At 36.0% G+C, this 14,097-nt stretch overlaps 1 protein-coding gene across 3 annotated transcripts in view; it reads left to right on the top strand.

Annotated features, from left to right (window-relative positions):
• DLG2 (discs large MAGUK scaffold protein 2) overlaps positions 1-14,097 on the top strand; it is a 1,019,534-nt gene that overhangs the window by 664,032 nt on the left and 341,405 nt on the right. For all 3 annotated transcript variants that reach the window (XM_021382614.1, XM_021382609.1, XM_021382622.1), the window contains one exon: positions 8,541-8,665. In XM_021382614.1, the coding sequence (XP_021238289.1) occupies positions 8,541-8,665 (125 nt within the window). The remainder of the gene's footprint in view (positions 1-8,540; positions 8,666-14,097) is intronic.

Genomic DNA, 14,097 nt, shown 5'->3' with positions numbered 1-14,097 from the left:
AGATTGTGAGAGAAGTGCAAAGCAGAATCCTGTCTTGTCTCAAAAATCCTAGAGCCTTGCGTAGGAGTGTTTCACAAGCTCTTTCTCTCAAAATCCATGATTAGATAGAAGCATTTTGCATATTAGAAAATTACCTGTTCTTTCCAGTGGGATGAAACATTAACTTGTTAAGCTGTTGTTTGCATTGTGGCTTTCTACTGTTGAACTGGGCACAGCTGACTGATGGGTGGAACACTCCCACTATGTATGTGCTGTTTCACCTATGGTGAAGTGATAGAAAAAGTCCTGTATCACTTCACTGTCAGATGGATGAAGGAAAGTTGTAAGTTGAAGCTGAAAGTTTTTCAGTTGAGAAGTACTTTCTGAAGAAAAATGTTACTGAACAACACCTACAGCAATAATTAGCACTCACTGATCTTTTCAGCAACCTCGGAGGACCATTTTCTTAGGCTTGGAGTATCTAGTGGAAGTCACTCCATATGACCATCTTAAGTACTACACTAAATAAACTTGTCCTCTGTCCTACAGATAAAAAGCAAAAGTGTATCAAGGACTGTTTCAGGGCAACATCTACTCTTCCCTGTATTCATCCCATGACCATCATCAGAGTTTTCAATCATTTTTCTCATTTGGAGAGATCAGTTAAATTGATTAATACATGCAGAACTCTACTTGCCTCACAGTCCTTAGGTGTTTTTTTTTTCCTGTCTCTTGCCATAAAATTCTTTTCCCCAGAGTTTTCTAAGGTTGACTCACTCTCAGCTTTCACCTACTCACACTGTTCAGTAGTACTGAAAGAAACCTGATCCCATAAAGGAAGGGTGAAGTACTCCAAGGGAAGAACCCTAAGCAGAGACAGATCTGGCAGCGGTTCTAGCCAGGACTCATGTACTACTATTTTTACAACTGTTGATATTAAAAATGTACTCTATGAGGGATGAATTTTGGATGCAATAAGAATATGCTGAGTATTCCAGCCAAACTGTTTTGTGTAGCTGTAGGAAGCAAGCATTAAGTCCGTATCTTACCTTTATAAGAAGGATTCAGAAATATGACTCCACTTAAGCAGAAACCAGAAACATAAAAATTAAAAATGCGTACACAGTGATACAAAAAACTATTAAAATGTATTAAAAAGTCAAATTTCAAATTATTAGTCTCAGGTTATGTTTCATAGTGCAAGCAGGGGCCATGTTTTTCCACCATCAGAAATACTCTCAACAGTACCTCGGGAATTATCATTTCCTTACAGAAATTTTACTTGTTTGAAAAAGAGAAAACAAGTACATCTTCTTTTTAACAAAAATAAGATAATTCGTAAGCCAAAATCACCGTCAGAAAAGTGTGCAGTACATAAACGGAGTGAGAAGGTGCCTTGAATGAATTTATATAACAACACAAGCTGAAAAGCTTTAGGATTTTGATGCATGTATGTAAAATTCTAAAATTCTGTCAAATGCATACCAAATCTACACTGACTTCAGAGGACATAATTTGTGTTTGTATTAAAGTGCTTTGAAATTATGCATGAATGAGAAAAACGGCTCTGGTTCGATTAAAGAAAGGAAAGGATTTACGGAACCTGTACATTGTTAATGATCTTAACATGCTGAAGGCTACTTCTTATTGATTGTTAAAATAAACAGGCAGCTTTTTGAGGTGTGTCAAATAACAAAGTTGTTGATAAGGTCTTTTAAAGATGTCATATAGAAGAAAAAGAAAAAAGGCCTGTATTTAGGAATGTGTCAGATATCATTTGGTGAGCTTTGTCTTGACTAAACTTGCTCTGATCAAAACTGCAAATTTAGGCAGCAATTCATACTTTAAAAATAAATATAAAAGATGTGAGACAGAAAAGCATTCTATGCATTGGTCTGTGAACACCAGAGTACAGGTAGGAAGCCTGCAGGGGAAAAGAAAAAAAAAAAAACAACAATAACAACATTAAAATTACCAACCTGAGATAAAATTAGAAATATTTCAATTACATTATTAGGAATGAAGAAAACAGGCTGTGTTTACTGTTTGTGTTTTCTTTAATACATACAATTCTGCTTTTCGTAAACATGTAGTTTGACACACACACACACAAAAGATTTATTTTAAAAGTCTCTGAATTTTATAGGGAAACAGCAAGAATACAAATCACAGATTTAGTTATTTAATATCTAATTAACAACTTTTGCCTTATCACTTTCATTCAGTGGTTTGCAGCCCTTTGCAGAGGTACATTACTGGTGTCCTTTCCCTTCATTTTTCTTCTCAAAGGTATAAGAATTCCCACAAAAAATACAGCAACAAGTGTAAGCTCACAAAGGCAGCAAGCATCAAGTGTTTTGATTCTCATTTACATGGTCTCATGAATGGATTGTATGCTTTATGTACAAACGTGGGCTTTGACCACTCAGCTTCTTCGGTATTTTCATCTTTGGTGATAATCTGCAGTTCTCACAGCTTAATGGAAGAGTCATCATACATTTCTGTGATGCTGTATTTGGACTTAGTCTTGCTGTGAAGCAGGGAAAAAATCTTGCATGATGGAAACTTAACATCCTTACTTGGCAAAGGCTCCCATTGAAATCAGTGGAAAACTTTGCAGGCTTGACTTGTGTCAATATTTTAATTTACATATCGCTACTTATCTATTTTTTACATAGTTCAGCACATTACAGATGTATCAATACTGGCTTATATTCCTTAATTCCTTGTGTACTCAGCACTGGTGGGGCCTCACATCAAGTGCTGTGTTCAGTTTCAGGCCCCTCACTACAAGAAAGACACTGAGGCCCTGGGACATGTCCAGGGAAGGGTAGCGGAGTTGGGAAGGGTTTGGAGCACAAGTCTTACAGGGAGTAGCTGAGGGAACTGGGATTGTTCAGCCTGCAGAGGAGGAAGCTCAGGGGAGACCTTATCATTCTCTACAATTGCCTGAAAGGAGGTTGTGGCAAGGTGGCAGTTGGCCTCTTCTCCCAGGTAACAGCAATAGGATGAGAGAGAATGGCCATAAATTGTGTCAGGGGAGGTTCAGGGTGGATATCGGGAAAAATTTCAGAAAGTGTTGTAATGCATCAGAACAGGTTGCCCAGGGAGGTGGCAGAGTCACTGTGCCTGCAGGTGCGAAAAAACCGTAGAGATGTGGCACTGAGGGACATGGGTTAGTGGAATGGTGGGGATGGGTTGATGGTTGGACTGGATGATCCTAGTGGTCTTTTCCAACCTTAATAATTCTATGACTCTATGAATACCTAAGCAAAATGGTTCCCTTAAATCTGTAAGTAAAAATAATAAAAATAACAATAATACAAACCCAACAATCATTTCAGGAATAGAGACTGTGGGAATATGTCTTATAATGTGAAACAGCTCTCAGCCTCTGGAAACCAGTCTGGGTAATGCAGTAAACTGAACGAAACGGGCTTCTTGTTATGCTGTCATTATAGGACAAGGTCGCAGCAACAGTAAAGGAAATTCTGTGCACCTCAAGTCTATTATTGTTATAACTTAAATGCCAAAGTGCTTCAAAATCATGTCACTTCAGAACATTACCAGAAATTCTTTCAGGAGCACTGAAGTAATTAAGTCATTCAAAAAGAGTCTCTTAAGATGGTGTCAAACATTGAGTTCTGCTGTCGTCTTACTGATTATAATGAAAAAAAAAAATGGAAAACAGCATCTGTGTGACCGTGTTATGCCTTTTGAGTGTTGTAAAATACAAGATACTTGACCCTTATGTAGGAAACAACTCTGGTTTTGTACACTTCTGATTTAATTTCTGTGTCTTGAGTGTATATTCTTCTGCAATTTTGTTAAAGATCAAATGGCTTTATATAATTTGTGATCAAACTCTGCTGTAAGGTAAAAGGCAGGAAAAAGAAAAAATGAGAGAGAAGAAGGAGGAATTCATGTGCAGAAGTGTATGGAAAGCTGTCATCCATGGAGAGCTGTAATGCCATGGGAAAAGAACTTCATACATTCTCAGTGTTAACCTAAGCCTGTTGAACTCTAAGTCAGAGTGGAGCACTTTTAAGGATTACTCTGTGACAAAACTGAAATGCTGCAAACTACAAAGATGCAGTCTGCTATATGGCTCCTCGCTGTGGTGTATAAAAGGAGAGGAGCTCAAGATGAAGCCTAAGAAAGAAGAAGGATGAGTCTAATGGCTGTCCAAAACCATTACCTGCTGGGGATTCTCATTTTATTTTTGTGATCTTTGTGTTGGCAGTTTAACAAGTCTTGAGGGAAGAGATTCAAACTGGCCAGAACTTGCAAGTTTGGGTTTTTTTTTCCCTGGTGTGTGAATCATCCATCATCTCATTCTGACCCTAAGTATCTCCTTTCAGCGTTGGCAGGAGGTAAAGCATTACTCTGAAGTGATGCTGTGCTTATGTCAGAGGCGGTCTGCCCCTCCAGGATCAGGAGAATAGTGGCCAGGCTTCTTCCTTTCACAGGGTGAGCTATAAACAGCTCAAGTGATCCTTGTGGAGTGGAAAGCCCAGAATGAGAAAGGCATAAATAAGGCAAGCTTGTGTAGTAAACCTTAAGCAGAAGAATTGATTTTCCCTTCAGATGAGAACAAGAAATAGGCCTCTGGGGCTGGGCTGGGAGAGATTATTTTGATTTGGTTGTTTTATCAATGTTTCTGTGTTTAAGAAGGAAAGCTGAGCTGAGTCAGAAGCCAAGAAACTAAGGCAACATTATTGATTTGGGCCAAACTGGATATGTTGGACTGTGTTGCACCTTTTGCAGGGCTGTGTGTGTAACTGCAATTTGGAAGCTAGTAAGATACTAAACTGAAAATTAAAAAAAAAAAAACAACAAAAAAAAACAACATACATCTTTTGCTGAGTAATTTTATGCAAGTCTTCCCAGAATAGTCACAAGCTAATTATATGAGGTTTTTATAGTAGTAGCAATTGAGAATTTGAACAAAGAGATTGGAATATTTAGGTCAAGAGAGAATTCAGCGATAATGTAAATTGAACATAAAATGATTTGGATCTGGAAAACTATATTAGGTATATGAATAATGATGTATGAGCAATGTCACTGAAGTTCGTATATCTGCTTATAAGACTTGTTCAGATTTTTTTGGCCCCTATATATGTTGTGGTATTTGGGGGTAAAACTCTTCTATCAAAGAATTCTGAAAAAAAGCAGGCAAGCACATTCAGGCTTCAGTGTGAATCTCAGTTAAGGAGTACCAGTGGAGTATGACGTATGAGGAAGACTTCCATTGATTTATACCTCTTTCTTCTGTATCAGCTGTCATTACATATTATTAAACCATTCGTCTGCATCATCACCGCGCTCATTGTTAACTTGCTTTGTAAGCATTCAAGAAAAGTAATGCTTGGAACAGATGGAGGACGTTGAATTAACATGACAGATATTTACGGGGAACCACTCCCAACCATGAGAGTCAGTATAAGAGAAAGCATGAACGTATCACTGTGGAAAATGCTGTGGCTAAGTGATGGTTCAGCTGTTTGGGTCTGAATGACTGCAGACTTTTTCAAAGTGGCTGGGAGATGGAGATACATGAATAAAAGGCTTGGAAGTTGTGAAGATAAAGAAAAAAACACTTTTCTGATATGAGGACAAAGTTGATGCAAAAAGTAGGGGGTGGGAGCTAAGCCTTGCAGAAGGGTTCAGGAACTGTCATGCTAGTAGACTTAATTGATACTTGAAGTTACAGCTCATTAACTATGATGAGTTTCTAATATAACTACCATATGCTGATGAAGCTGTTCACTAGGAAGACAGGGTAATGAGGGAAAGGAAGGGACTTGAACATCAGTATTGCTACTCAGAACTGAAATGGGATAGGTTTTAACCATAATGTTCATATTATGATAGTTTTCAACCCAAGGCATCTAGAAGGCCAGTTACTTAGGAGTGATGACCACCATGTTCCTAGTCTTCTTGGTCATGACCTGAAGTGCAAAGAAAGATTTGTCCATGGAGCCAGTGCAGACCCTTTAAGAGCTATAATGAAAGAAGCCAAAAGTGTAACTGCTCTTGACTTTGGCAACTCACATTCTGGTGCAGAAAAGCATTGCAGGGAAATACCCAGCTGCTGAGCCAACTAGTGTGTGAGAGCCTGTATATCCTGTTGATCAAGTCAGGGACTGCAGCCTGAATAATTGCTTGAAATGTTCTGGATACATAACACCAGTGAGAAGTGCTGCCCTCTTCTTTTAAAAAGTTATTCCCAAGGGGCAAAATCAGAATAGTCTTGCAACATAGCAGATGCACATTAATGGATGAATATCAAGGGCTAGCACTGATTCTCCTGAGAATTCTGTACAAGTTTTACCACATCACTGTTTACAGTCAGTGTTGCTGCATTTTTTCCCTCTAAAAAAGTTAATGGAAAAGAGTATGGAAGGAGGTAGAAAGTGCAAAGAAAGTGTGAAACTTTTTCAAAAATTATTTCCTGCTAAGAATTCTAATGAACTTTATGTGAAGACCTGTACCAGCTAAGCACACCTCACGTAACAGGCAAGCTTTGATAGCTTTTAAAGCTCTTCAGACACCCTCTTTTATTATGATGTAGCTGTTTGTGTTCCCTATTCAACTAAAAATTATATCCACGTTTCTCTTCGTAATCCTGTTTCCCCTGATATGGGGACTTGGGACTCTACCTCTTTTCAGAACAATAGGTTCTTGCATACTTTAAAAATCTCCTTGGATTTCAGAATAAAATCAACAATTTTATTTATTTATTTATTTATTACTTATTCTAATAAACCTTCTAGAAAGTTGTCCTTGGTTTTAGCACTGTTTTAAGGCTTTCGTTCCATACTTCCTGAAGTGTGTATGTGTATGCATTTTTTCATTCTTATGTGTTGGAAGATTACCTCAATTAATAATATGGCAAATAGAAGAACTTACAGGAAAATATTCTTACCATATTTTTAGAGTGCAGACTGGTGTTGAGTGCACTGTAAAATTAGATATGTTTTAAAATACTAGAAAAATAATCTGAGTCTGAGATGATGAAAGCAATTTTAAATTAAATTACAGATTTATAATGCTGGCCTGGAGATGTTTATTAACTCTACAGAAAATATGTACATAATGTTATGTATTCATATATAGGTATTCTATAGATATACAATGTTCTATTTTTCATTTAGCTATCTGGGCAACATTAAGATATGTGTAGTTCTAAATCCTTCTGCTTGGATTGTAAATTAGTTCAGTTCTGAAAATGTATGCACAATTATATGCTGATAACAGAGCTGCAGATTGCATGGACGTCTCTTGAGTAATGAGAACTGCATTGCTTGTGAATGTAGAATACTGATAACAGAACTGAGAATTTGATACACTTGCATACAGGCAACATGTGGGTTTTTGCACACAGGCCTGACCTACTAACTGAAGTAGAGTTTCAAAAGACAGAAATAAGTTATTGTTGCTACTTTTCCTTAGATTGTTTGCCTCTTACAAGAGAGGTGCTACTTTTATTAGCTATTGTTCTCATTAGGACTGAAACAGATACCTGTCCCAGTAACAGCAGCAAAGAAAAACATCCTCAGGTATTTGAGATGCTGAATGAAATAATGGGGAAAAAAAACAGTAACAACAGCAGCAATCTTTTAGTGCTCTGGACATATTTCAACCACTTCAGAGAAAATTATGTAATATCATTAATATTGTAACACTATGATAAGCTAAACACATAATTGTAAAAATGCTTTCAGATGATGGAGACAGAAATAGTGCAATATTGCACTGAATTTATTATTATATCGCAAAAGAATGTATCTGATCAATATTAATTTACACAGAAAAAGTGTAGTAATTAAGATATATTACCAAAAATAGGTTAAAATTGCTGGTTAAAATTGTGTGATAAACAGTGACTGCATTTGCAAGTGTATGTATGTGCATGCATGCCTATTTATGTCTCATTATATTGTCATAAGTAGTAGTAGCAGTACATAAAATTATTGAGTAGACCTTCAAAATGAATATTTCAAACATTTCCTTGTAGCAAATCAGTAGAAAGAAATAAACGCTTTTGTTTCGTTTTCATTTGTTGCTCTTGTTTGGTGTTTTTTTTTTTAATAAATGCATGTGAATCTGAACAATGATGTATTTTATACAAAAAATGGTGTACTAAAATACTTCAGAGCTAAACATTACTCACTGTTTCTGTTTGTAAATGAAGGGCTTTTTAAAAGTCTTTTTAGAGCTCTAAAGTGTTTTTAGCCTCTAGCTCTCATTGACTTGGATAAATTCATATCGGAGTTCAGAGGCTAATTTATGTGACTGCTTTGAAAACAAATTTAGGTCAAATCCAGTTTCTGTAGGAGCATATATTATCTCTTCCATTAACTCTGGGAGTTCTTTGTTTTTGCAGCCTCTGTTCTTTAACTGACAATTCTTTCTGGCTGAGTCATCCACCTGAAAGTATGATAATGGCAAATAAAATGTTTTCTTTAAACAAAGCAGGATACTTAGTTCATCCACTGCAAATAAGTTCTGTAGAAATCTAGCATTTGCTGATGTATTTCCTTTATTTTTTTCAGGGGAATTCTGGTCTGGGGTTCAGTATTGCTGGAGGAACAGATAACCCACACATTGGGGATGACCCTGGGATATTCATTACTAAGATTATCCCAGGAGGAGCTGCAGCAGAGGATGGAAGACTCAGGTAAAAGTTAACTCCCTACAGATATTTGGAAACAAAATGCATCGCTATTGTAGATTGTCCTCTAGGAGTCAAGTGTGACCTGTATCTTTCATGGAGCTAGAAGGACTAAATGATATGACAAGAGTTTCCTTTCTGCAAAGATAGGAAAACTGTTTTAAGTGGTGTAAAGCAATTGAATAAGTTAATTAATTCCTTTATAAAGGGACATTGGTTGGTTCTACCTCCAGCTTTGTACCAATCCCTTCAATTAGTACAAGAGATGCAGAGGAAGAAAAAGACATTAGCAGCAAGAAAGTTTTGATGATTATATGTTATAGACTGAAGAGCTATGTACTCTTGTTATATTTTAAGGCAACCAACTGTTCCCAAACTTCAGAGACGTTCCTAAATAGCTGTAGCTATTTGTACATGCTCCCTATTACTTGACTGCAGTGGTGAGGTATGCTTATCTGCATTTTCAAATTCTTATTTAAATTTTTATTTTTTTCATCTGTGAGAATATGACAGATGTGTTTTGTCTTTGAAGTCACCTTCAGAAGGTGAGGATTTTTGGAGGTCACTTGGAATTTGTGTCTCTCAAATACTTGGTAGCTCTTGTCTTAAAACAAGAGGTACCACAGAATTTCTTGTTCTTCCCTTTCTTATGGATTTAATTCAGAAAGGTTTCTGCCTGTCACAGACACTGACATTCATCTGCCAGTTGTGAAGCCTGCTGATGCTCCAAAAAGGCAATTTAACTGGAGAGACTTGGGATAAAATTCTGAGGCTTTTATGATCTCAGCACTGCAACCTAAGCTCTGGGATTCTTTGCCAAAAACAGATGGCCTAAAATTCATGAAATATGACCAGATGGTAACAAAAACATTTTTGCCAAAGCCTTGTCCTTTAACTCAAATATAAAAGTATAGGAAGTTGATCAGTTTTTAGAGTAAGTTGTGAATATTTCTTTTGGGAAAATAATGTTATTTTTACTTCTATAGTGATGAGGATTCAGGATGCTTGGCAGTGTGTGAAGAGTTAATGACCAATTAAGATTGTAGAGAAAAGGAGGAGGAATAATCTCATGTAATTTTGTGACTAAAATGCAGCAATCCGCCTCTAAGCTGGTCACCTTGGAATCCACCAAGAGTCAGTGAAGACAAACCTAGGCATTCCTATGTCATGATTCATCTTTTACTAATGTCAATGTCTAGAACAGAACGGAAGAATCAAATCTTAAAAGGACCTTCAGCTAGCTCAGCTGTAGTGATCCATCATCATTGGGCCAGACAAGAGTCATGGAAAACAACATCAGGAAACAGTAGTGTTTGGAAATCAAATTTGACACAATGAAGTACATAGGATGTGCTAAACCTTACTACAAACAAGAAATAATCCTTTGCAAAAAAGAAAAAGAATATCTTTTAATAGTGTTTTTAATTACTTCTGAAAGCTTTTCTGGTTTAAGCTATTAAGAATTAAATGCATCACTGCATTTATTTTTCTTACTATCTTTATATGAAATCAAGTATATTGTAATTCATTTCTATGCTAATTAACTACTGTAAATTTAACTCATGATTATTTGGTAATTACTGTGTTGTAAAAGTCTTAAGAAGATCTTCTAAATTCACAAAAGATGTACTAATGCAATTCATTAATCCATATTAGGATTAGAACTGGGAAGCTTTGTATTTTGCAATAAAAGTTTATCTTATTGCTAAGACTTTAATAGCAGTCTTAGAATACAGTATTTTTTAGCACATTTTGAAGTAAAATTTTATAATTCAAATTTAAACACAGTAGTAAAAATAATTGGTAAACATATATTTTGGCATAGTATTTTTTTTGCTCTTCTTTCTTGAAAGCAGAGCTCCTTTACATCAAATTCCTCTATTGTTAGTAAAGAATATCTGGATGCAATTAGTCCTAATTGGATCAGTTGAACTTTTTTTAGTTCAAAGAAAACTGCAAGCATCTCAAAATATGTCTCAGAAAACTGCCATTAGGGAAATGGATCGGCTTAATCCTGTGTGATTTATACTCAGTAGTAAGAAAATCTCAATTTTTTAGCTGAATATCACATGGTATGAATTATTTTACAGAGTATCTTGAATTTCTTCTCAGTAACTGTATCCTCCTCAGCACTCAAAGGATTTTGTTTCCTGTCTCAGTTTTCCACAAGCTCTTCTAAAATTTTGTAGTACATGAGAATTTGCATTAACCTATCTTTCCCGCTCTTACAGTCAAATGCAAGCTACACGGTTACATTGTTATAGAATATTGCTCTTCCAGAATTCTGTATAAGGAAAGGGCAGAAGTCTTTCAAAGACCTCATCATGACTTCCAAGAAAATTTTTTGGATGGAATGCAAGAGAGCTACTTGCATAGCGGGCATCATGGTGATGGTTGATGGTTGGAATAGATAATCTTTGAGGTCTTTCCAGTCTTAATGATTCTATGATTCCATCATATAAACAAGCTTGAAAGGTTTTCAATGGTGAGATTTTATTTTAGAGGATTTTCCTAGAAGTTTCCTGCATTCCTTTTTTTATCTGCTAAGAGGGTTTCTCATTGTGATGATGCTAGCAAGGAAAAAATCCTGTCATGTTTTAAGAAACACCTGAAAGTGTATGTATCAGTGATCTTTGCCAATAAGCCTACCTATCCTGGGGCAGTCTTCACTGACATACATGACAATTAATTGTACATATCAGCAAAGGCCACTCAATAGGGTCATCAACTCAACAATGTACAGTAATATGCACCAAGAAATGTGATAATCCATCTTTCTAGCAGTAACCCAATTTTGAACTGGAGATTGGTGGTTGTGGACAAAAAAAATATATACTTATGTTTCAGAATCTGTATGAAAATACTGTACATTATATAGCAGTGTGTACTGTTTCAGCTGGCTTATAAATGTACTGTTTGTTCTTAAATGATAAAAACCTGTAAAATCACGTTTACTGCATTTTATATGAAGTCCTTTTGATGTAATTGAGCTGAATTAAATTCCTTAAATAGCAAGATTGTGAAAGTGACCTGAAAGAAGTGGGCTTAATGCTACAGACCTTGGCATTTTTTTTACATGTATAAGTGGACTGACAAGTGGAGGAGTAAGTCAACTGGAGATTCATGTAAGTCCAACAAAAGCAAATTCAATCTCTGGAAAGGAGTAACTATTGTAGCGGAGGTTGAGTTTGGTAGGATGGAAAACATCTTTGTAGGGAAGGACTCAGGAATCCTAATGGGCAATTTATGTTTATCACTGTAACAGTTAGGGAGGGCATGAAAATGAGAGTGCCTGACTCTTCTCAGTAGTGCCCAGTGATAGAGTAGAAGTCAACAGACACAAAATAAAAAACATGAAATTCCATCTGAGCACATGACAACACTTTCTTACAGTTGTCAAACACTGGGATAGATTACCCAAAGAGGCTGTGAAGTATCCATCCTTGGCGACATTCGAAACCTGACCAGTCATGTTCCGGGACACTGCTTCAGTAGGGAGGGCTGGAAGAAATGATCTCAAGAGGTTCTTTCCAACATAAATGATACTGTGATTCTATAATTTGCACCTGAGTCAGCAGTATGGCCTGGCAGCAATGCAGGCCAGCATGGAGGACAGTAAAGACTGGAGGCAACAGTCACATGTTGCAATAGGGGAAATTCCAGTTGGGTATGTGGCAAGGGGGAGGATTTTTTTTTAGTGAGAATAATTTAATAACATTATAACTGTTGGTTCAGTTAGGCTGCAGGATCTTTGTCTTTAGAGTTCCTCTGAACAAAGCCCTGAGAAATTTAATATTCATGTTGGTCCTTCTTTGAGCAGGAGTTTGAACTAGGTGTCCTCCAGAAATCTCTTCCAGCCTGAATTGTTCTCTGAATCTGTAGATTGTATGTTATATATAAAACCTGATTGTGAGAGTGGAGAAAAGGTGATTAAGTTCCTGTTTTTCTGTGATTCTGTTTTGTTTAGATTAGTACTTTTATCAAAAGTAGGTATGATAGATAGTGTGGGTTTCTATCTTCTATGATGTCCACATATTGCCTAGGAAACATCTGCTTTTCCTTTTTTTTTTTGTAAATAACTTAATGGAATACAAAATAAAATCATAGAATCATTAAGGTTGGAAAAGACCACTAAGATCATCCAGTCCAACCATCAACCAATGCCTGCGACCACTCTAGACCAAGTCCCCCATTGCCACATCTACCTTATCCTTGAACACCTCCAGGGATGGTGAATCCACCATGTCCTTGGGCAGCCTATTCCAATAACTCACAACTCATTCTGAGAAGAAATTTTTCCTAATATCCAACTCAAGCCTCCTCTAGCTTTTGGATTTGATTACTTTATCTAAATTTGATGTACTAGACAAGAATAACTGAAAATTAAAATTAGTTTTTGCTGAATGTTGTATTCAGGGCTTTTCTGAAGCTTTGAGTTTCAAGTCAGTAACAGACAGAATATAAAACTCTAGAAGTAGTAACCATTCCCACTGAGTTGAAGGAGAATTTATCTCAACAGTTTGATCTGTTAAAACATTTGATGCATAAACATATCTGTTTCTATCTCACAAATGCCAGTTCTCCATTGGCAAACATCTTCTTTTTAATAAAAAAAATCTGAATTCAGTCTTATTTTACTATGTAGAAGAAAGAGAATTGCAGTAATTTATACCTAGGTATCTTTTATTTATTGTTGTTGTTGCATTATTTAGGTTTGTGTCAGATAAAAAAAATATAGTGTTTGACTGAATTTCCTAAAGAATCCAAATTCAATATACCATCTCAGCAGTTGCTTCTACTGATATTTTTTTGATCATAAGTGATATTCTGGCTTCTATAAGGCCATATATGTCTAAAAAATTCATCATACTCTGTGAAACCAAGAGCAATCAGCATATGGAACTAGAAGCACAATGTATTGCCTTTTTGATTGAAAAAAAAAGAACAAATGAAAGAATGAAAGTATGTTAATTATGTCCAAGTATGTAAGAGCAGAGACACTCAAAATATGAATTTATTTTCAGCAATCATAAACTCTTAATATATATATGTTAAATATATTTCTATTTACTGTCTCTCACGGTCCTATTCCAGTCTGATGGTGGAGGTATTCTTCTCAAAGTTCGCTCTGCAGGAAAGAGAGAACTGTATGAGTTCCTGATCTAATTCTTCCAAATTCAGAAAATACACTTTTCTATTTTGTGAAGGTAAATTTGGAGAAGTGAATTTTAAAGGGTCTTAGAATGTAGAAAGCAAAAAAGAATCGTGGATAGAACTAGGGTTATAATATTGTATTTTATAACAGTTCTGTAGTCCTAGGAATCTTACCTGTGATTCAAAAATCTGATTGTTATGTGTGTGTGACTGTATGCAAAAGAGTTTATTTACAGGAATGTGAGCTAGATTTTGACAGCTTTGAATTTAAATGGTTAATGTAC

Source organism: Numida meleagris, chromosome 1 (assembly GCF_002078875.1).
Source record: "Numida meleagris isolate 19003 breed g44 Domestic line chromosome 1, NumMel1.0, whole genome shotgun sequence".
Classification (NCBI taxonomy): Eukaryota; Metazoa; Chordata; class Aves; order Galliformes; family Numididae; genus Numida; species Numida meleagris.
Note: the sequence above shows the minus strand (reverse complement) of the source record. Positions and strands in the feature narration are given on the sequence as shown.